At 44.3% G+C, this 21,804-nt stretch overlaps 1 protein-coding gene across 2 annotated transcripts in view; it reads left to right on the top strand.

Moving 5' to 3' along the window:
• wls (Wnt ligand secretion mediator) overlaps positions 1–21,804 on the top strand; it is a 92,264-nt gene that overhangs the window by 50,933 nt on the left and 19,527 nt on the right. For both annotated transcript variants that reach the window (XM_060830402.1, XM_060830403.1), the window contains exon 9: positions 8,946–9,089. In XM_060830402.1, coding sequence (XP_060686385.1) covers positions 8,946–9,089 — 144 coding nt within the window. The remainder of the gene's footprint in view (positions 1–8,945; positions 9,090–21,804) is intronic.

Genomic DNA, 21,804 nt, shown 5'->3' with positions numbered 1-21,804 from the left:
GCTAGGGAACATCGTCAGTACGTTGATGAAGTGTTGGTGTTCCTGCCAATGGAGAGCTGCAGACTAGTGTCTACAGGAAAGCCACACACACTGACCAGATACTAAACTGCAGGAGCAATCATCCCAACACCCAAAAATGGAGTTGCAACAGGATATTATTTAAATAAGCCACAACACACTGCCGCACCCAGGAAGTGTGAGATGCCGAGGCAAAACACTTAAAGTATTCAGGAACTTAGCGGAAAAGTGCAATCCACCAATTCCTACACAACAGACTTAAACAAGCAGTCACAACCCACCCAGAGACTCTAGCCACTCCACTATACATTAAAAACATCTCTGAGATGACAAGCAGACCACTCCGACCCCTAGGCATCATGTTGGCCCACGGGCTAACCACCACACTGAAACAGCTCCTGGTGAATCTGAAGGACCTACTACCAACAACCAGCAGAACTAACATCATATACAAAAATACCTTGCAAGAACTGCAACAAACATTACATCAGGTAGACAGACAGGCAGAAAACTAGCCACCAGGATACATGAGCACCAAACTAGTCAACAAAAGACATGACCAACTATCATTGGTATCCATACACACAGACATTGAACGACACCAGTTTGACTGGGACAATACATCCATTCTGGGACTGGCTAAACAAAGACACACGCGGAAATTCCTTGAGGCCTGGCATTCAAACCAGAACTTCATTAACAAACATATCGATTTGGATCCCAATTACCAACCTCTCAGAAAAAGAACTGAAGTGATATCACCCACCACAACAGACCAAGACGGAAAAATAGCAAGCGGGACAGAACACCAGCACGTCATTGGTGGCTCACTGATTATGTTACCTAACATGGTGATGAAACATCTGAGAACAAATCTACCAGTTCAACGAGCAAACCTACAACCTAAGTTATCCTGTTGCAGACTTATTTATGTCCTCTCCACAACTTGCTGTCTTGCTTATCTGCGTCATCAGCATATGTAGCAACCATACTTTTGATCCCTTTATCCAAATATTTGATTATAGATTTTAAATAGCTGAGGCCCAGAACTGATCCCTTTGCAACATCACTAGTTACAGATTGCCATCAACCTATGCTTCTTGGTAGCTTAATAAATCCTATTTCCATGCCAGTATGTTATACCCTATACCATGAGTTCATTGTTTGTGGTGACACCTTAACATTAATGTTTGGAAATTGAACAATACAATACCTTTAGCCATATTCTTTGTTGTACCTGACAGAACTACTGAAATATTATCTATGTTTTATGAAAAAGAAATGCTGACTCAGTCTGATTGTATTAACATTTTCTAAGGACCCTGCTGTGAGCTCTATAATAGATTCTGACATTTTTCTGATGACATGTCATGTTACCTGGTTTGTAGTTCCCCATTTTATTTGTTTCCCTCCATTTCACCAATGCAAAAAATTGCTATTTTCCTATTGGAGATTGGTATAATTGTCAACATTCCTAATTTGCGATCAATGCTCCTGTTATCTCAACAGTGGCTTCTTTTAAAACCCTTGGATAAAATCTATTGGAACCTGATGACTTGTTCTCTTTAGTTTGAACAATTTTCTAGTACTCTGTCCCTAATGAATGTAATTACTTTAAGTTCCTTTCTTCCTTTCACTTATTTTTGAGGAGTATTTCTGGAATGTTACTTGTCTTCCATAGTGAAAATAAACAGCTTTCAGTGTTTCAGCCATTGTTTTATTTCCCATTATTCATGCCTCAGATACATGCTCTCTCAAGGTTACACCTTTTTTCTTTTAAAATACCTGTTAAAAATCCTGCTACCTATTTTTATATTTCAAGCTTTTTCTCATTCTCTTCTCTGCTCACTCTTTAAAAAGACAGTCGTCAAAGTTTTTCATCTTGCACTCATGAGGATAATTTTGAAGAATTGCCAAGTAGATGGAAAACAGTTTCTATTGTATGTGAGGAGAATTTACATTGATTGGCAAGAGGACACTGAACAATCAGCATCCCCTGTCCTAATGCTCTGACATTATTGGCAGAATCCTTTCGGAGGTCTGAGTGATGTCAGCATTGGTGGGATTTGGAGCAGAATCAAATGAGAAGTCCAGCAAGACCTGTCTCTGCCCGGACAATCTTGCTAGGCAGCAGCAAGCCGCAACTTTTCTCAGTACCAGTCCGCTTCCTATCTTAACAAATGTGCCAGATAAGCTAATTGTTGAGAATTATTGACATTGAAGTCAGAGCAGGTACCAAGCAACTTCAACATGTTGCTTGCTCCAGAGGATCACCATGTTTTAATAAGGTTCCCCAGGGGAGACTGACAGCAAAAGCAAGAGCTTGTGGCATCCAAGGAAATTTGGCTGAGTGACAGGAGGCAGAAGGTAAAGGTTGAGAGGTGATTGTGATTGTGTCCAGTGGAGAGATCAGTGTTGGGCCCTTGCTGTTTGTGGTATAGACTTGAATGTAAGAGGGTTGGTCAATAAGTTCACAGATGATATGAAAATTGGTGGAATGTTAAATAGTGGAGGATAACATTAGATTACAGCAGGATAAAGTTGGGTTGGTCAAATGGGCTGATCATTTGCAATTGGAATGAAAACTAGGTAAGTGTGAGATGACCCACTTGCGTTATACAAGCAAGACAAAGAAACACATGATGAAAAAACACCTTGGGAAGAGCACAGAGGATCAAATGAATTTTGTGCATGTTCATAGGTCCCTTAATGTATCAGGACAGCTGGATAAAGTAGTTAAGGTGTTTGGAATACTTGCCTTTATTAGCTGGGGTGTAGAGTTTAAGAGCAGGGAGATTATGCTTGAACTGTATAAAATGTTGATTAGGCCACATCTATTGTATGCTTTTCTGGAATCCACATTATAGATGGATGTGATTGTACTGGAGGATGCACAGGAGGTTTACTGGGATGTTGCCTGGGCTGAAGAGTTTTAGTTATGAAAAGAGATTGTATCAACTTGAGTTGTTTTTCCTTGGAGCGAAGGAGACTGAGGAAGACATGCTTGAGATGTACAAAGTTATCAGGTGCATGGACAGGTTAGGTAGAAAACCTGCCCATGGTGGAGGATTCACTGATCGGGGCGTAGGTTTAGGATAGTGGGCAGGAAGTTTAGAGGAGCTGTGAGGATAATTTATTTTCATCCAGAGGGTTGTTGCAATCTGGAACTCACTGCCTATAAGTGTGGTAGAAGCATAAATCTTCCAATATTTAGGAAGTACTTAGATGTGAACCTGCGATGTCAATGCTTATAAGGCCAGTGCTGGAAAATGGCAATGGAACAGTTAGGTGGATGCTTTAGACTGGCGTAAACTTGATGGGCTGAAGGGCATTTTCTGTACTGTAGACCTCTATGGCCAGGTGTCAACATCTCAGGGCACATTCTGCAGGCACTGCATCGCTGTCCATAGACATAAGGATCCAACATTGGCCGTGAGAGTTCTTAGAGGCTGGCATATCTCTGATCAACTTACAGGATACTTTTGCACTTCAATGCTGTACCTCAGGGCAGTCAGTCAGGATGCTCTCCACCCAAGGAGTGAGAAGCCAAATATCAGGCAGCCCACCAGCCATCTTAACCCTTTCTGCTCTCCTGCAGTCTGTTTACCTCCTGCAATGAGAGAGGCAGTTAGTTGTAGGATATGAAAACGGGTGGCATAGTTACTTTCGTTGCAGGTGGGAGGGTTCCCTTGCAAGTGAGAAGGCAACGCTGAGGCCACACAATGTTCATAATGTTGGGGAGGTGAGAGTAAATGAGTGAAGATGTTTCAGGTAGTCAGAGTGGGAAAGTATGAACCTTGGTGGGAGATGGGTACCAAAACAGAGAGACAGTGAATGAGTATTGGGGAGAAGGTGATGACATTACCTTGGCAAAGTGGCCAAGGTCATTGACCTTTTTCCTGCAGTGCTGGTCATTCCTCCAGACTGCTGAGACTGCACTGACCTGGTTGGCAACCATAGACCAGACTGGCAGGATCTGATGTCGTGATCTCCTCTGCTGATCCTGGAATAGAAAATGTTCCACCTCTGCATCATCCTGTCCAGCTGGACCTCCAGGTCCCTACCTATAACGCAGGGACCATTTTCCTCTGCTTGTCATGTCTGGGCTAAATGTCAGGGCAGCTCCAGCCACTGTGCTTGTGTAGATGCACAATGGGCTTTTAAAGATGGCGCATGTACAAAGGATGCTGTTCTTTCAGCACATATCCAGTGTGTGTGAGGTGTGCTGGGAATGGTGCATAGTACGAGGATATAACTGGGCAGGTGGTTAATGAGATAAGTTTGTTTGGATACATTCCAAAATTTCATTGGGCCTTACAGTGAAAATCCCCTTTTGGAAAAAATATTCAACGCACTTCGCAAAAAAACACAGTAGGATTTAACCCAATGTCTTTATTTTCAGCATGCTGACGTTCTTTACTAGCAAATGACTATTTTCTCATTCTTTGGTAGTTTTTAAATTCAGTTCCTTAAAGCCTTTGACCTGGATGTGTGAAAATCCAGTTGCTTTTATTCATATTTTCTTTTTGTTTTGGGGGGGGGCGTGAACTGTTTGTGGACATGCAATGGGATCATGATCTTCTGGAGTGAGCTTCACATCTGAACCATCTGTTGGCAACTTGCCCATGTCAGGATGTCTGAAACCCATGACTTCAAATTGTTAAAGATTAGCACAAATATCTTTTAATGTATTTGTTTTAAAGGTGAACTTTCCATCATCCTACAGATGTATTTTGTTTCTTTTTCACTGTCCACTATTCCGCTATTTTAGAATTTGGGCATTACTGCTAACCTGGATATTTGTTGTCCATGCTTAATTATGCTGCTGTTTCATCACTTAGTTGTTCAGCGCTGGAAGTGGACTGGTATGGATTACCCAGAACAGAAAGCCCTGGCCTCTGTTCAATAATAAGTCTGAACTAGCACAGCATTTGAAGTTAGGAACTGGTACAGTTTGCCTCTGTATCCTCGAGCAGGCAAGCAAGGAAATATTTCTGTCCCAATTGGAAGGGGACTAATATACTGGCAGGGAAATTTGCTAGAACTGCTTGGGAGGATTTAAACTAGTAAGGTGGGGGGGGGGCTGAGACCCAGGGAGCTAGTGAGGAAAGAGATCAATCTGAGACTGGTACAGTTGAGAACAGAAGTGAGTCAAACAGTCAGGGCAGGTAGGGACAAGGTAGGAATAATAAATTAAACTGCATTTATTTCAATGCAAGGTGCCTAACAGGGAGGCAGATGAACTCCGGGCATGGTTAGGAACATGGGACTGGGATATTATAGCAATTACAGAAACATGGCTCAGGGATGAGCAGGACTGGCAGCTTAATGTTCCAGGATACAAATGCTATAGGAAGAACAGAAAGGGAGGCAAGAGAGGAGGGGGAATGGCATTTTAAATAAGGGATAGCATTACAGCTGTGCTGAGGGAGGATATTCCCGGAAATACATCCAGGGAAGATATTTGGGTGGAACTGAGAAATAAGAAAGGGATGACCACTTTATTGGGATTGTATTATAGACCCCCTAATAGTCAGAAGGAAATTGAGAAACAAACTTGTAAAGAGATTTCAGCTATCTGTAAAAATAATAAAGTGGTTATGGTAGAGGATTTTAACTTTCCAAACATCGACTGGGACTGCCATAGTGTTAAGGGTTTAGATGGAGAGGAATTTCTTAAGTGCGTAAAAGACAATTTTCTGATTCAGTATGTGGATGTACCTATGAGAGAAGGTGCAAAACTTGACCTACTCTTGGGAAATAAGGCAGGGCAGGTGACTGAGGTGTCAGTGGGGGAGCACTTTGGGGCCAGTGACCATAATTCTATTCGTTTTAAAATAGTGATGGAAAAGGATAGTCCAGATCTAAAAGTTGAAGTTCTAAATTGGAGAAAGGCCAATTTTGACGGTATTAGGCAAGAACTTTCGAAGCTGATTGGAGGCAGATGTTCGCAGGTAAAGGGACGGCTGGAAAATGGGAAGCCTTCAGAAATTAGAGAACAAGAATCCAGAGAAAGTATATTCCTGTCATGGTGAAAGGGAAGGCTGGTAGTGCTGGACGACTAAAGAAATTGATGGTTTGGTTAAGAAAAAGAAGGAAGCATATGTCAGGTATGGACAGGATAGATCGAGTGAATCCTTTAGAAGAGTATAAAGAAAGTAGGAGTATACTTAAGAGGGAAATCAGGAGGGCAAAACAGGGACATAGCTTTGGCAATTAGAATTAAGGAGAATCCAAAGGGTTTTTACAAATATATTAAGGACAAAAGGGTAACTAGGGAGAGAATAGGGCCCCTCAAAGATCAGCAAAGTGGCATTTGTGTGGAGTCACAGAAAATGGGGAAGATACTAAATGAATATTTCCATCAGTATTTACTGTGGAAAAGGATATGGAAGATATAGACTGTAGGGAAGTAGATGGTGACATCTTGCAAAAATGTCGATATTACAGAGGAGGAAGTGCTGGATGTCTTGAAATGGTTAAAGGTGGATAAATCCCCAGGACCTGATCAGGTGTACCTGAGAACTCTGTGGGAAGCTAAAGAAGTGATTGCTGGGCCTCTTGCTGAGATATTTGTATCATCGATAGTCACAGGTGAGGTGCCGGAAGACTGGAGGTTGGCAAACGTGGTGCCACTGTTTAAGAAGAGTGGTAACGACAAGCCAGGGAACTATAGACCGGTGAGCTTGACCTCAGTGGTGGGAAAGTGGAGGGAATCCTGAGGGACAGAATATACATGTATTTGGAAGGGCAAGGACTAATTCGGGATAGTCAGCATGGTTTTGTGTATGGGAAATCATGTCTCACACACTTGATTGAGTTTTTGAAGAAGTAACAAAGAAGATTGATGAGGGCAGAGCCATAGATGTGATCTATATAGACTTCAGTAAGGCGTTTAACAAGGTTCCTCATGTGAGACTGATTAGCAAGGTTAGATATCGTGGAATACAGGGAGAACTAGCCATTTGGATACAGAACTGGCTCAAAGGTAGAAGGCAGAGAGTGGTGATGGAGAGTTGTTTTTCAGACTGGAGGCCTGTGACCAGTGGAGAGCCACAAGGATTGGTGCTGGGTCCTCTACTTTTTGTCATTTACATAAATGATTTTAGATGCGAGCATAAGCGGTACAGTTAGTAGGTTTGCAGATGACGCCAAAATTGGAGGTGTAGTGGACAGCGAAGAGGGTTATCTCAGATTACAACAGAATCTTGACCAGATGGGCCAATGGACTGAGAAGTGGCAGATTGAGTTTAATTCAGATAAATGCGAGGTGCTGCATTTTGGGAAAGCAAATCTTAGCAGGACTTATACACATAATGGTAAGGTACTAGGGAGTGTTGCTGAACAAAGAGACCTTGGAGTGCAGGTTCATAGCTCCATGAAAGTAGAGTCACAGGTAGATTATATAGTGAAGAAGGCGTTTGGTATGCTTTCCTTTATTGGTCAGAATATAGAGTACAGGAGTTGGGAGGTCATGTTGTGGCTGTACAGGACATTGGTTAGGCCACTGTTGGAATATTGCGTGCAATTCTGGTCTCCTTCCTATCAGAAAGATGTTGTGAAACTTGAAAGGGTTCAGAAAAGATTTACAAGGATGTTGCCAGGGTTGGAGGATTTGAGCTATAGGGAGAGGCTGAACAGGCTGGGGCGGTTTTCCCTGGAGCCTCGGAGGCTGAGGGGTGACCTTGCAGAGGTTTACGATATTATGAGGGGCATGGATAGGATAAATAGACAAAGTATTTTCCCTGGGGTTGGGGAGTCCAGAACTAGAGAGCATAGATTTCGGGTAAGAGGGGAAAGATATAAAAGAGACCTAAGGGGCAACTTTTTCAAGCAGAGGGTAGTATGTGCATGGAGTGAGCTGCCAGAGGATGTGGTGGAGGCTGATACAATTGCAACATTTAAGAGGCATTTGGATGGGTATATGAATAGGAAGGGTTTGGAGGGATATGGGCCAGGTGCTGGCAGGTGGGACTAGATTGGGTTGGGTTATCTGGTCGGCATGGACTGGTTGGACCGAAGGGTCTGTTTCCATGCTGTACACCTCTCCGACTCTGTGATTCTATTGACACCCACACACGTGGGATTAGATGGAAAATGTACAAAACTGGGAGAAAAACAAGCATGGAAAAATGTTGGAACTTGTCATTGTATTTAAAGAGAAAAAGATAAGATACTGTACCATGCAGTGGTTAAGCATGACAAGAAACCTGATCATGCAATTGTTTACTAGATTGGGCCCTAGAATTTAAATCCAATGCAAATAAAATAGATTTCAGTGTCGAGAAGCAATTTCCTTCAATGATTTCTATGTGGCAGGTATAACGAGTGCGCTCCCATTTGTCCTTTTTACAGCATATGGAGCTGTCGTGTACTGATTGGCTTTTTCTGTTTCTGTTATTCACTTTGGTATCCAGAATTTGCAGTTTTGTTTCTTAATTGTGTATAAATGCTGTGTACCACTGGCAATTATTTTATTAAATGCATTATAAAATGACAGGGCCTGTGGTCCATAAAAACTAGGAGATACAAGGATTCTATGTGATCTGATCTCCGTTATGGTGGTTTAGGAGGGGTAGAATGGGGCTAAATAGGTGGTACATTTGGGCTCAGCTTCAGGATAAGGATCAGTTATTTTGGATTTTTATTTAGTGAGGTGACGGTTTGGTGAAACCTGGTCTGGATATATTGCTGCTGTTGTCACATGTAAATGGCTGAGATTATATTATATCCTATATTGAATTAGTAACTTTGGGCATTTATGATCTTTCCAATGTACAATTTGTGACTCACATTCCATTTTTATTTATAAACCATTTGGCAGCATTAATGGTTAATGTTGTTGTTTTCTGTTGGAGATGGTCTGTTCAAGAGCATATTAAACCACAAAGTCAAATCAGTGTTTACCTTGACAACTGTAAATATAGATGGCGTTCATTATAGTCGCAGGGATCTGCGCTTGTCTGTATTTCTTTTTTTTGTGTTTCATGGTGTTCCAGGTCTTCCGAAATATAAGTGGCAAACGATGTTCACTCCCAGCCATGTCCAAAGCCAGGAGACTCCACTATGAGGTAAAAATGAAGACTGTATAATACAATGTTGAATTTTACAGCACAGCAAGTGTTCATCATTTCCCGAACCTTTAAAGAGGGATCCATTTAGTCTTACTCACAATTCCCTTTAATTATTTTTTCAAATATTTATTCATATCCCTTTTCAAAATGCATCATGAACTCTGTATCCTATTTATGCATTTTACTTAACAGTTCTGTGCAGTTTGAAATGTTTCTAATCTCTCTTTCATTGAACAATCTTAACCTTGTATCCTCCAATGATTGATCAAATAATTTTTTTTAAGCAATGCCCTTTACTCTTCCGAATATTTCCATTGATCTCTTTTGCTTTAGTGAAAAATGTCATTTCCTGCTCCCTGCTCCCTGCTTCTAAGTGACTCATCGCTTGTATCTTAATAAGTCTGCTTTGCAACTCATCCATAGCTTTAAAAATCACACAACACCGGGTTATAATCCAACAAGTTTAATTGGAAGCACTAGCTTTTGGAGTGCCGCTCCTTCATCAGGTGATTGTGACGACCTGATGAAGGAGTGTCGCTCCGAAAGCTAGTGCTTCCAATTAAACCTGTTGGACTATAACCTGGTGTTGTGTGATTTTTAACTTTGTACACCCTAGTCCAACACCGGCATCTCCAAATCATCCATAACTTTGATATCTTCTAGAGTAGAATGCACCAAACTGGAGTCCATTTTCTAATATGCAAACCAATAATTTTGTAGAGTCTAGTTTCCCTCTATTTGTATTCTAGCCTCTTTTATATATTCTCTAATCTTAAATGCACTTTTAATCTTCCTAATGTGTAGTTTTGTTTTTCCATTTGAAGCCCACAACTTTGCTTTTTGTACACTTTCCACATTTTAACATGTAATGCTACCTCCTCCAAAAATGTAAGCTCGCACAATTAGCGAAATTTCACTTGACAGCTATCCTCCTACTCTATAAATCACACTTGGTTGCAAACATTGATGCTGTACCTCCTATGTAACTGTTCCATTTTTTTCAGTAGTGATTGTAGCATTGGCCCCTGAGTATATCATGGGTTATATGCCTCATTCAAAGAAGGCCAGTCCAATGTAATTGCCCTGAAAAAGGACATATTCCCTTTTAACACCATTGCATTAATTTTATCCAGTCTATGGCAGCTTTACAAATAGATGCCTTTTCTAAAAAATCCTGCAGTACTGCAATTCCAAATCTCAGTACATGTTCTTTACTCTCTCAAAAAATACAATTAAATTTGTCAAGCATGATCTTTTTATAAATCTGCATTCTTGGTCGAGATCTGTTTTAATTTAATCCTTCAGTACGAATCATGGAAACACTGTCTAGTCCATAGCTCCTTGCTGACTATTATTTCTGCACAATCCTTTATCCAAAATCCTTGGGGCCCGTTGTTTTTTGGAATTCGGACATTTTCAGATTTCAGAATAAATGACATTGTCACAATGAAATTTAAAAAAAATACCTAAAAGCAGATGCAGGTGTGAATAGTATATGTGCTGAGACACAATTGATGCCTGTCAGTGCTTGGCCATATCGCCACGTCACATCTGAGTGACGTGGTTCAAGTGGATGTGAGGTTGGGTCACCTGCTCGCATGACAAAATGATGCTCCACACTCCATGAAAAACATTTTGGATAAAGGATTGTGTACCTGTATATTGCCAGCCCCCATTTATCCCTGTTAGAGTCTTATTTGCTGTGAGTTTCTCATCTTGTTCTCTCACCCCAGTCTGGAATGAATCCAAACCCAAATAAATTATGAAAGAATGGTTTTGAAGCTTCACCTTATCTTTACAAGACATTTGAATGATATTAGTATGGTTACCAATAACACCATGGTTGGGCTACTCTGCTAAAACTGCATCCAGTATTGATTTAATGGTACATGGCATTACAAGAGAATGCACTCATGTTCAGCTGTTTGCAGCAGCAACAGGGGATGGAAATGTGGGGAATAGTGAAAATATGTGGCTGACAGGAATGATCACTCAAAACAGTACTTGAAAAAAAAGTATGAGTACAAACCATTGGTGGGTCTGGGCCTCAATAGTGCTGGATTGAGGGGTCTGGACAGTGTAGATTGTCAAAACTGTTTCTGTTGGTGCAAGAATCCAGAGGAAAGGAACACTGCTCTGTGGCGATTGGCAAAAGAATAAATGGTGACATGAAAAACTTATTCAAACTGTGTGGTTAGAAGCTGGAATGCACTGCCTGAGATTGTGGTGGAGGCAGATTCAATTGAGACCTTCAAAACAAGGTTAGATAATTATTTGGAAAGGAACAGCCTTTTTGAGAGCAGTGGGGAGCAAACTACTTACTCTTTCAGAGAGCCAGCGTGGAAATGGAAACAAGCCAAATGGCCTTCCTCTATGTTGTAAACATTGTATGGGAGAAATTTGACATGGCTGTTGTCTATGGAGTCCAGCATCACATCATTGGGGAAGACATGCTAGACGTAGGCACCAATTAGATGCTGAACTAGGCAGTGTTCGGAAAATACCCCTTGATACTGGTATCATCAATCAAGCACTATGCTTTCCCCTCCCTACCTCACCCAAGTAAGTCAGCAAACAAACCCAATAGACTTCAATTAGTATCTGGGTGGAAAGTCCTGGATTTAATCAGATGTAGGCAGGAAAGTGGCTGGTTTCCCAGCAAGCGCCCTTCAACCCAGTTAAATGGATCCTCAAACGCACTGCCAGGTCAGGCATCAAATTCCAGTCTGAAATTTTGATTTAATGATGAGGGGTTGAAAAGAGGAGAAAGCAGCCTTACAAACTTAAACTAGAGAAGATGATAGGAAGGGACTGATTGATGAAGAACTCCAGTATGCAAATGTTTGAAAGAATTTAAAAATTGTAATTTATAGTAATGATTTAAGTAGAATGCATTTAAAATGTAACATTTTACAGTTAATAACTCCTAAACTAACAATTCTTTGAATGTATCATTGGTTGATAGTGAGCATTAAGAATGTTTATAATGTTTAAGTTCAAGTACAAATTTCCCACTTTGTCTAGCACAAAGTTTGCTTTGTGCTTTGGAAGGAGTGCAAGTACTCTGAAAATTCTGTCCTTGAGTCTCCCAACATTTATTGGGCTCCCAGAATCAGATGGGGGGACGGAGGATATGTTGGTTCAAGGCAATGCATGGAGGGTGTTGAGACGGAAACCGAATGGTCTCGTCTCTACGTGTTCGTTGGAAGGAGAGATCAAACCGGCTAGAGTTTGGAGCAAAAACACCGTTTATTACAGAATCAAGACTGGCAAACTATACAACGAATTCAAAAGCATGCAAATTCGTTGGAGAAGGCGTTCTGTCTCTCCCTTCGGATCTGGTGCAGTTATACTTCGCGCTTCCTCGAGTTCCCGGTCAGGTTCCCCTCGTTCGGCTCTTTCATTGGTCAGTTCACCTGTCTGTGAAGGGATTAGTGTCTCTATTGGCTGCCCCGAGATACCTGTCCCACTCCTGCTGTGCCGAACAATGGGTAGACATCCTGGGTTCGGCAGTTTCCGATCTTGTAAATTAAAAGTTTATTGTTGGAAGGGTTCCCTCATTGCCATGCGTCTGGCTGTCTGGGCGTTCACAATAGTTCTCCATAGTTGAATATACAGATATTATCATTTAACATAGGACCCGAATGAGTTTGACGTCAGCGGAGGCATTAGCAAGTACTTTATCAATCAAGTGTAGTATCGGTGCGATTTACACTATCCGATAGTTACCGGTTTCCTTTATTAACAATGAGAGTGTAGCAGGATGATCTGAAACTGACGGACATGTTCTAATCCCCCAGGAATGTGGCCCCAGGCAGACAGTCCTGCAGTGGCTGGGTTTACTTTACATGGCTGTGTTTTAGCTGGTATCTGACAGTGTCTGCTTTAATAATGGTGCTCCCCTCCCTAGCCCCAATGTAGGTACCCCGATAGCAGATTCTCCCCAACATTCCCTCCCTTGGCCTCGAAAGAGGCCACAGCCCCTTATTCCGTAAGGAACGCAACCCCACGAGGCGACCGGTGTCCGGTGTTGTATCGACCCGACCCACCGGTTCTACGGAGACAGTCATATGGGGATGAAGGGTGCCCTGAAAAACGCGCCGCTACACAATTAAGCAATAGATAGTCACAGCTGCATGCTAAGCTAAACTAATAGTTGAAGTAATTGAGGCAGTGTCTGCAGAAATAACGAAAAGCACAGGATTAGACAAGCATTGCAATAAGTCATTCAGAGCTGGCGAAATGTACGCGAGTGCGTTGGAATGAGTAAGCCATTTAGTAAACGCAAGTCTGTAGTCCAAAGAGCCGGAAAATGTAAATAGGCGTTGTAAGTTTGAAAAGGGAGTAGGAACAGCCTGGTACCAGCAGCTAGGTACCCGCTAGAGATGTGAAACCCAGTGTGAAACTGTAGTGTGCCCCGGTGGTCCCGTAGGTCAGTATGCTCCAGAGAGCAGCAGTGCTGTCCAACCGTCCGACACGGATGCAAGCAGGCAGAAATCTCATCAAATGGGGACGAACGGAGGCCACCCGTTCCGATGTCAATGCGCGACTGTGCCTGTCTTAGGTTGTCCCTCGCCCGAGGGATCTTACCCGTCATGGGCTAACCAGTCGTGCTGCATTGAGTAATAGATGGCGACATCCATTTCACCACCCCAAGGACAGGCATGGGCAGCTCAGTAGCATGGTCAGTGGCCTCCGAGGGTGGCTGAGGCCAGTCAGGAATACTGGACAGTCCGCAAAGGCCGCTTGCGAGAACAGCAGTGTCTCAATTGCCAAGGCACACAGTACATTTCACCCACCCGCTGTTATGGAAGGATGAATTCACATATCCCCAATTTAAACGGGCAAAATAAATAAGTGGGGGCTCTTTGGACAACCGGGCTTCATTTAGCGTACATGAAGATGAAAAGTTAGTCATGAGTACAACAGGATCAGACGAATTCGAAAGAAAACCATTGAGAGAGCTGACACGCACCGGAGAGGTAGCATCTACTACGCCCGAACCGCGAGCTCATGCAAAGGTGGTAGTAGACCAGTGGAGAGACTAACTGGCAGGTCCCCCATCGCCCGCCCTTAATGCAACCGGCCGCAAGCAAAAACCCGGTATCATGGCTCACGAGCGGAAGTCGCATTACAGCATGTATTGGATATGTCCCTGTCCGTTTGTAGGAGGTCACACACAGGCTGTCGTGTTGTCGGAGTTGGTGGCAGCGGCATGTCCTGGTGGAGCTCAACGTATGGGGGTCCCGTTGAAAAGTAATGACACCTCATCACCTTTAAATCAGTGAGATGGGGCTGTGGGAATGCAGTAAAAAGGAGTCCCCGCATCACCAGGGTGATATATGGCGGGGTCAGTCAGGAACTATGTAACTACCATGGGAAATAAAGTGTTGTGTTGCATAGGGTGTTTGGGGTGGCATGTCTGGGAGACCGGAATGGACGGGAGGCGGTCCCCAAATTCTCCAGTCAGTACTCCTGAACATAAGGTTTGTGCTCATGTGGACTGTCAAATGCAACCAGGAAGAGTGTACTCAACCATTTGTGCCAAGAGGAATGGAGAGAGCAGATATAAAAAGACAATGGTGAAAATAATGAAGGTAGTCTGAAACCCTTAACCTTTCTTATGAGTTGCGGACCTGTACGTGGCAGTATTTGAATGAAAAATATCCACCAAAAGGAGTCACATAAAAATAGAGAGAACTCTGTGTGAGGTAGAAGGAGTGGTTTCATGTAAGGGAAAGGGTACAACTTTAGACAAAGGAAGTCAGAGGGATTCGTGATCTCAAATCAGAGAGAAAGGCTCCCCAGCACGGGCTGCCACAAAAAGGCAGTTGAGGCAGGGGTAGCCAGATTATACTATAGGTGTTTTAATGTTCGTCGAATTACGAAGAGGCAGAGGAAAAATGTAAAAAACATAATCATGACACTGGTCCAGTGTCGGTGAGGTAATTGCGGGGAGCAGTCACGCAAACGGTGTCAAGTCGCAATATTCTGACAAAGTTAAAATCAAGTGTGCGCAGACTGTGGAAGACAATTAGTAGGATAATCCGTGTCCATTTGAGCAGCAGCACTACACGGGGTAGATGAAAGTCGGGACACTGATACAAATGCAAGATAGTACGAGTGGCAGTTATGACTCGGTAGGAATGTATACAAGCAGCTGCAGGAGCACAGACGCCTGTGTGTATTAAAAATGCAATGTTTGAAGAGTAAAAAACATTTGGCCAAGAGTTGTGTCGAAAAAATAGAGTAAGTCCCTCGAGAGGGAAGTGGGATTGGTAATAGTGAGAAGGGGACCACAGTAGACTGCATAGGGGAAGGCAAACGGTACGCTTTGATAATGAACGGTAAGGGGCACAAGTAGTATCGATTTGTACCCCGGGGAACTGCCGGTGCTCGGGGCGCACAACCAATGGTGTTGTCGTAGGATAATCGTTTGATGAGCCACCCATGGAGACCGTTTAGGATAAGGGTCATTGATGTGGAAATGATGAGGATCCCCATCAGCTCTGTGGTAATAGAACAATAGAGCAGGTGAAATTCCAGTGTGTGGTTAGGGAAGAGAAGGAGATGCCCCTAGCCTCACAGGGCGCGCAGAATAAGTGGCAAGGTAGCCGGGAACCCCCTTTAGCAGGCAGGGCGGGATTGTCGCCCCTAGACACTTGGGTAGGATATTGGAGCGATCCGCGACTGTGAGGCAGAAAGTATTGGTAACATCAGGAAAGGCGCCTATACCATGGAGAAAGACCGATGTAGACAAAAAGGGGTTGAGCCACCTGCTAAAGGGCACAAGCTTATCCTGGCGGCTATTTGCCCGCTCGAAGCGGAGTCCATGATAAACAAGGTGGATCTCTTAAGATAAGGCTGAATGAAGAGTTTAGAGAGCGGAATAAAGTACACGAAGAGTAAGGATATTAGTGAAATGGACCCATGTCGGGCCGTAGGTCAGACTGCACCTCCCCATCAGGTCGTGTCTCATCGAGTGATTTTAGAGATATATTAGGTTCTGCTGACCTGGAGCAATGAGAGAAGTGGTGCGTGCGGTGGCCTATGTGTTTCCAGCCAGCTCAGTATAAGATATGATGATGATGATAATGGAGAGGGGGACAATGTAAAACTCTGGGCAATTAGGAGATTTGCGGTGGGACGAAATTGGACTGTTTGCCTGAGGGGACTTGTCCCCCCAAACGAGATACAAAACGAGAGGTGCAAGTATAATCCTTGTGTATGCAAGAATCTGTGTGTGTGAAGGGCCGTGTGGCATAGACAAAAGAGAATGCGCAGGTGCTGCGGGCATATCGGACTTCATCCCTGTGTAAAGGAGAGGGAGAGAGAGAGAATCATAAAAGGATGGTCAGACAGGTCAGGACAGAAATTGTCTGTGTAGCACTTTCCACCATTTGACACCTGAGGATTTGATCAGTTTGAGGGAAGTAACAGCCTTTAAAAGATACCCCGGGAAAAGAATCATAAAGGAACCTGGTGACCCTGCTGTTCTCAGCGCAAACCAGCGCCTTGCAAAAGATACGTACAGATGAGTTGGAGAGGACTACTCGCAGTTGAAGAGACTGAAGGGTTTGGGCAGGAGCTGAGTATTGATCCCTGTGGGAGGCGATTGTATGTATGATGCCTTCAAGCAAAAGGTGACGGCAAAGTGCTGCCGATACTGTAGGTGCGGTGGAGGACAAAAGAGAGCGTTGGCCAGGAGTGTAACAGAGAAAAATGAAAGGCAGGCGTGAGCGCCCACAGTGCAACAGAGGGGTCGGGAACCTTTAAGTTTGCAGTGGCGGTGGCACCATTTATTATTTGGAGATGACGTGACGAATCCTGGTAGCAAACCTCAGGGAGCATGAGAGTGGGGAAAGAAGCCATTTAGTTTTTGGAGACGACGTGACGAATCCTGGTAGGAAACCTCAGGGAGCATAAGACTTTGGAAAGAAGATGGGGCGCAGAGCACGGCAGTGGAAGCATAGTGAGTGAAATGCCCTAATGGAGAGATGAGGCCAGAAGATGAGTTACTGTGTCCTGGTAGAAAACCTCAGGGAGCTGAAAACCTTAAAAGAGATGGAGCGTAAGGATCCGCGGATCTTCTATTCAGCAAGACCCAGTTGAATTCATGCAAGCTGAATGAAAGGCAGAACCAAGACGACCTCAGATCCGGCGGTGAACATAAAGTGTGTGGGTTTGGGAGAAAACGATGAAGGGGCATGACCACGGCGTGGGGAATGGAGAGCGGGGTGTAGGATAGGGCAGTACAATCGGCAAGAGGAGTCTGTACTAGATTTCAATGGGAAGGTTTGGTACTGACTGGCAGTTACAGGTTGCATGTTAAACGCATTGGAGAGTGTAGCGTCAGACAGGTAGACTGGCTGGCATCTTCACCCCGCATGGTTGTCAATACCCGCTTTAGGGACTGGAAATGGCAGTGTCTGTGGCAGCAGTAGCTCAACCCTCCCTAGCCGCAAACTTGAGGAGGGGGGGACAAGTAGCAGGAGGAGATTGCTTTAAAATGAGCGTCCATAATGCTTTAGCAAAAGAAAAAAAATCTGTGGACTTGGGAGAAAAGATAAAAATGGGTGCGTGAGAAGGGACTTTAAAAGTTGGAGGGCATAGACGGAAGAAGGAGTAGGTGGGCCTCCCCTCGTTCTTGGCACTTTGTGAACACGAGGGGAAAAGGGATGGCCTAAACAATCATGTCGGCGGACAAAAAGATGAGTGAGCGGCCGCGAGGAAGAGAGATGGGCCAAGCACCCTGCTGTGTGCTGAGTAGCACGTCCTAGTTGGAGGCCTGAGGCCTGTGACCAGCGGGGGAAAAAGAGAGAGACAAAATAAGTGGGCTGGGGGATATTCGGGCAGTGGGACGGCCAAACACTGGACATACAAAACGTTGTAAATGAGAACGCACAATATGGCGATACGGCAATGCGCATGTTGTTGGTCGGGACGTTAGAGTTAGAAAGGTACAACCTGTCAGAGAAGATGTGGTTAGAGGCATGATTCATATCGACATCCCAGTAACTGAAGTGGACCTGTTCATCGAGTAATCCCATGAAGTAGGGCAATGACGCTTGAGAGACCCATCGGTGTAGTGGTGGCGCGGTAGTTGAGCTAAAAGGGTCGCAGAACGTCCGCAGGCGAGCAGCCCCTTCTAGACTGTGCAATCCTGCCAAGAGTGAGCATTCGCGCCAAAAGCGAACGGGCACCGCCCCAACTGAGCGTTCGCGCCAAAAGTCAGCTGGCCCCGCCCAACCTGAGTCTTCGCGCCAAAAGCAAGAAAGCCCGCCAAGAACTAAGGTGACCCGCCCAGAGAAGGGTGACCCGCCAAAACTAGGGTGAGCACGGGACACCCCGGGATTTACCGTCTTAGGATTCCACAACCGTAGTGTTATTAAAATAAAAGCTCAACCATCCCTTCCTGCGCCCCCTCCCTACATTCAGGTATTCCTTTCCAAGTATAAGAGTAATTAAAAGTGATAGTGGGGGGACAAGCGGCATTTAATCCTAAAAATCAAGACGAGACTATGGAGAAAAATCCCAGACCGTTAAGTTATCAACCCCAAACCGCTAAGTGTAGAGAACAACACTCACGTACTCCGACACCAGTAAAACTGCTTTCGGCTGCTGGGCGGCTTCCCACGGTCCCTCTCCGTCACTCAGGCTGTCGGCGCCGGTCCACTGTACACCGAGACCTGGGATGAAACATTTGCTGCGACACCTCCGTTCGCCACGTCTGTTAAAAATCACTGCACTCACTCACTCACTCCCTCTCTCACTGGGCCGGCCCCACACTGGTTTTCATCCACATACATGCCAACCCACGCATACTGTCGGTGTGTCCGTACTCTCGTCTCAGCCTGTCGCAGTCTCTTGTCCCTAGTTTTAGTGACACGTTTCAAGGCATTATATCCTCGCAGAAACTGACAATCTGTGTGAAATCGTAGCAAATCTCGGTCGGGGGCGTCCGAAATGGCTGGGGCTGTGGTGGAGGTACAGTGGCCCCCTTGCCATTGCTGGTTGAATGTGACTAACAGTTTCGTTTTCCACCCCGGGGATTTTTCAGCGGTTGGTGGTGCCCAATCAGTAGGGGGTTTCCCTAGGGCTATCGTTTGCCGCGCTGAATAGTGCGGCGCGAGTAGGAGACCGTTTAAAATTTTGATCATTAGCGCCGTATCTGTGAAGGTCTCTTTTAGTCTCATCAATATCAGGTCTTTTTGGGCGGGCGCTTGGTTAAACACTTGATCCAGTGCTGTCTTGTGCACTGTTACACTGTCCAGTAATAAATGGGCATGCCAAGTTACGTCTGTGCCAACCGTGAGGTGCCACCAGGGCACTCCGGGGCGTAATGGTTGAAATTGGGTCATTTTTGGTGGTCCAAAGTTCAAGTCCCCCATGACGGATCTCACCTGGTGGGTACTGCTTTAAACCCAGTGCGTTTTTCAAAAGCCTGACCTTCGCATGGCAGATTTCTGCTCTTAACAACCGGTCTAAGGCAAACGCCTGTGCAGGTAAACCCTATCCAGGAGATGAGATCCGCCCTCTGTCCCCTTAGGATGCTAGCAGCGAGTGTGTCTATCGATAGTTGTCAGAGATAAAGTGCTTACTAAAAAAGAAAGGATCCAATCAGTCAAGTGCAGTCAGCGCTGTATTAATTAATTTCAGAAAGCGTCCAGGCTCCGTAAGCCACGCTGTACCTTAACTCAGAAAGCTGCGTCCAGGATCCGAAATCCACGCGTAAAACTCAAACTCAAAAACCACGTCCAGGATCCGAAATCCACGCATTAACTTAACCCAAAAACCGCGTCCAGGATCCGAAATCCACGCGTAAAACTCAAACTCAAAAAGCTGCGTCCAGGATCCGAAATCCACGCATTAACTTAACTCAAAAAGCTGCATCCAGGATCCGAAATCCACGCGTAAAACTCAACTCAAAAACTGCGCATTAACTTAAGGCTAGCCATGGATCAGTTAGTCACTTCAGTACCGCGAAAACAGGCAGGTATTAGTGAAGAAGTGAGAAAATAGCTTACCAGTATGGACTCTGCAACGTTGCTGCCAAACTGATTTAAAAGTACTGTTTGTGTTGGTGAGGATCAGGGAGCAGACAAAGACTGACTAACTGAAAAATTTTACCTACTGGAAGCCTTTGCTTTAACAGGCGCTTCCTCACCTTTTAAAAGTTCGGCCGAAAGTTTGTCTGCCCTCCGGTCCGCCAACGTGGCCAACTTGCGGTCGTCTCTTTCCCTTCCCACGTTCAGGCTCACCATCTGTTGAGACGGAAACCGAATGGTCTCGTCTCTACGTGTTCGTTGGAAGGAGAGATCAAACCGGCTAGAGTTTGGAGCAAAAACACCGTTTATTACAGAATCAAGACTGGCAAACTATACAACGAATTCAAAAGCATGCAAATTCGTTGGAGAAGGCGTTCTGTCTCTCCCTTCGGATCTGGTGCAGTTATACTTCGCGCTTCCTCGAGTTCCCGGTCAGGTTCCCCTCGTTCGGCTCTTTCATTGGTCAGTTCACCTGTCTGTGAAGGGATTAGTGTCTCTATTGGCTGCCCTGAGATACCTGTCCCACTCCTGCTGTGCCGAACAATGGGTAGACATCCTGGGTTCGGCAGTTTCCGATCTTGTAAATTAAAAGTTTATTGTTGGAAGGGTTCCCTCATTGCCATGCGTCTGGCTGTCTGGGCGTTCACAATAGTTCTCCATAGTTGAATATACAGATATTATCATTTAACATAGGACCCGAATGAGTTTGACGTCAGCGGAGGCATTAGCAAGTACTTTATCAATCAAGTGTCGTATCGGTGCGATTTACACTATCCGATAGTTACCGGTTTCCTTTATTAACAATGAGAGTGTAGCAGGATGATCTGAAACTGACGGACATGTTCTAATCCCCCAGGAATGTGGCCCCAGGCAGACAGTCCTGCAGTGGCTGGGTTTACTTTACATGGCTGTGTTTTAGCTGGTATCTGACAGTGTCTCCTTTAATAATGGTGCTCCCCTCCCTAGCCCCAATGTAGGTACCCCGATAGCAGATTCTCCCCAACAAGGGGCTGTCAATACTAGTGCAATGAGGCAGCAAGATATTTCAGTGGGAAAGACCAGAGATAGTTTGTCTGAGTGACTTGATTTTTCACAGCCCTTGGGTGCCATGATAGATGATATCAGCACCTTCGTAGGTGTGAACTAATGAAAGAAAGATGGATGTGAACAGGGGCAAAATTCATTATTGAACAGTGATTCAAATTTGTGTCACATTTGTTACCTGTTAGCACCTATCCAAGATTCCGTTCCATTGACTGTACCCCAGAACGCAAAACAAACACATCCACTTTCCATAGTGTTGGTACAGCTATGATTAAATAGAAAGCATAGTAACTAATGTTAATGCTAATCAATGTTGTCTGACCAAGCAAGGACAAAACCATGAATGAATTTAGAATAGATGACAATTGATATCAGTGATCTGGAATAAGTTGACTCAATGGGTGGCATGCAAATGAAATTGCTGGATTGGATGTTGATGAGGTAAAATTTTATAAAAGTGGATGAGAATTTCGGATAACAAGAACAAGGATTAGATTTTAGTGACAAAATAAACTGAGGTGGGCAGGAGAATTCTGAAGAAGGGTCACTGGACCTGAAACATTAACTCTGATTTTTATCTCTAGATGCTGCCAGACCAGCTGATTTTTTTTCCCCCCCAG

Source organism: Hemiscyllium ocellatum, chromosome 9 (genome assembly GCF_020745735.1).
Source record: "Hemiscyllium ocellatum isolate sHemOce1 chromosome 9, sHemOce1.pat.X.cur, whole genome shotgun sequence".
NCBI lineage: Eukaryota > Metazoa > Chordata > Chondrichthyes > Orectolobiformes > Hemiscylliidae > Hemiscyllium > Hemiscyllium ocellatum.
Note: the sequence above shows the minus strand (reverse complement) of the source record. Positions and strands in the feature narration are given on the sequence as shown.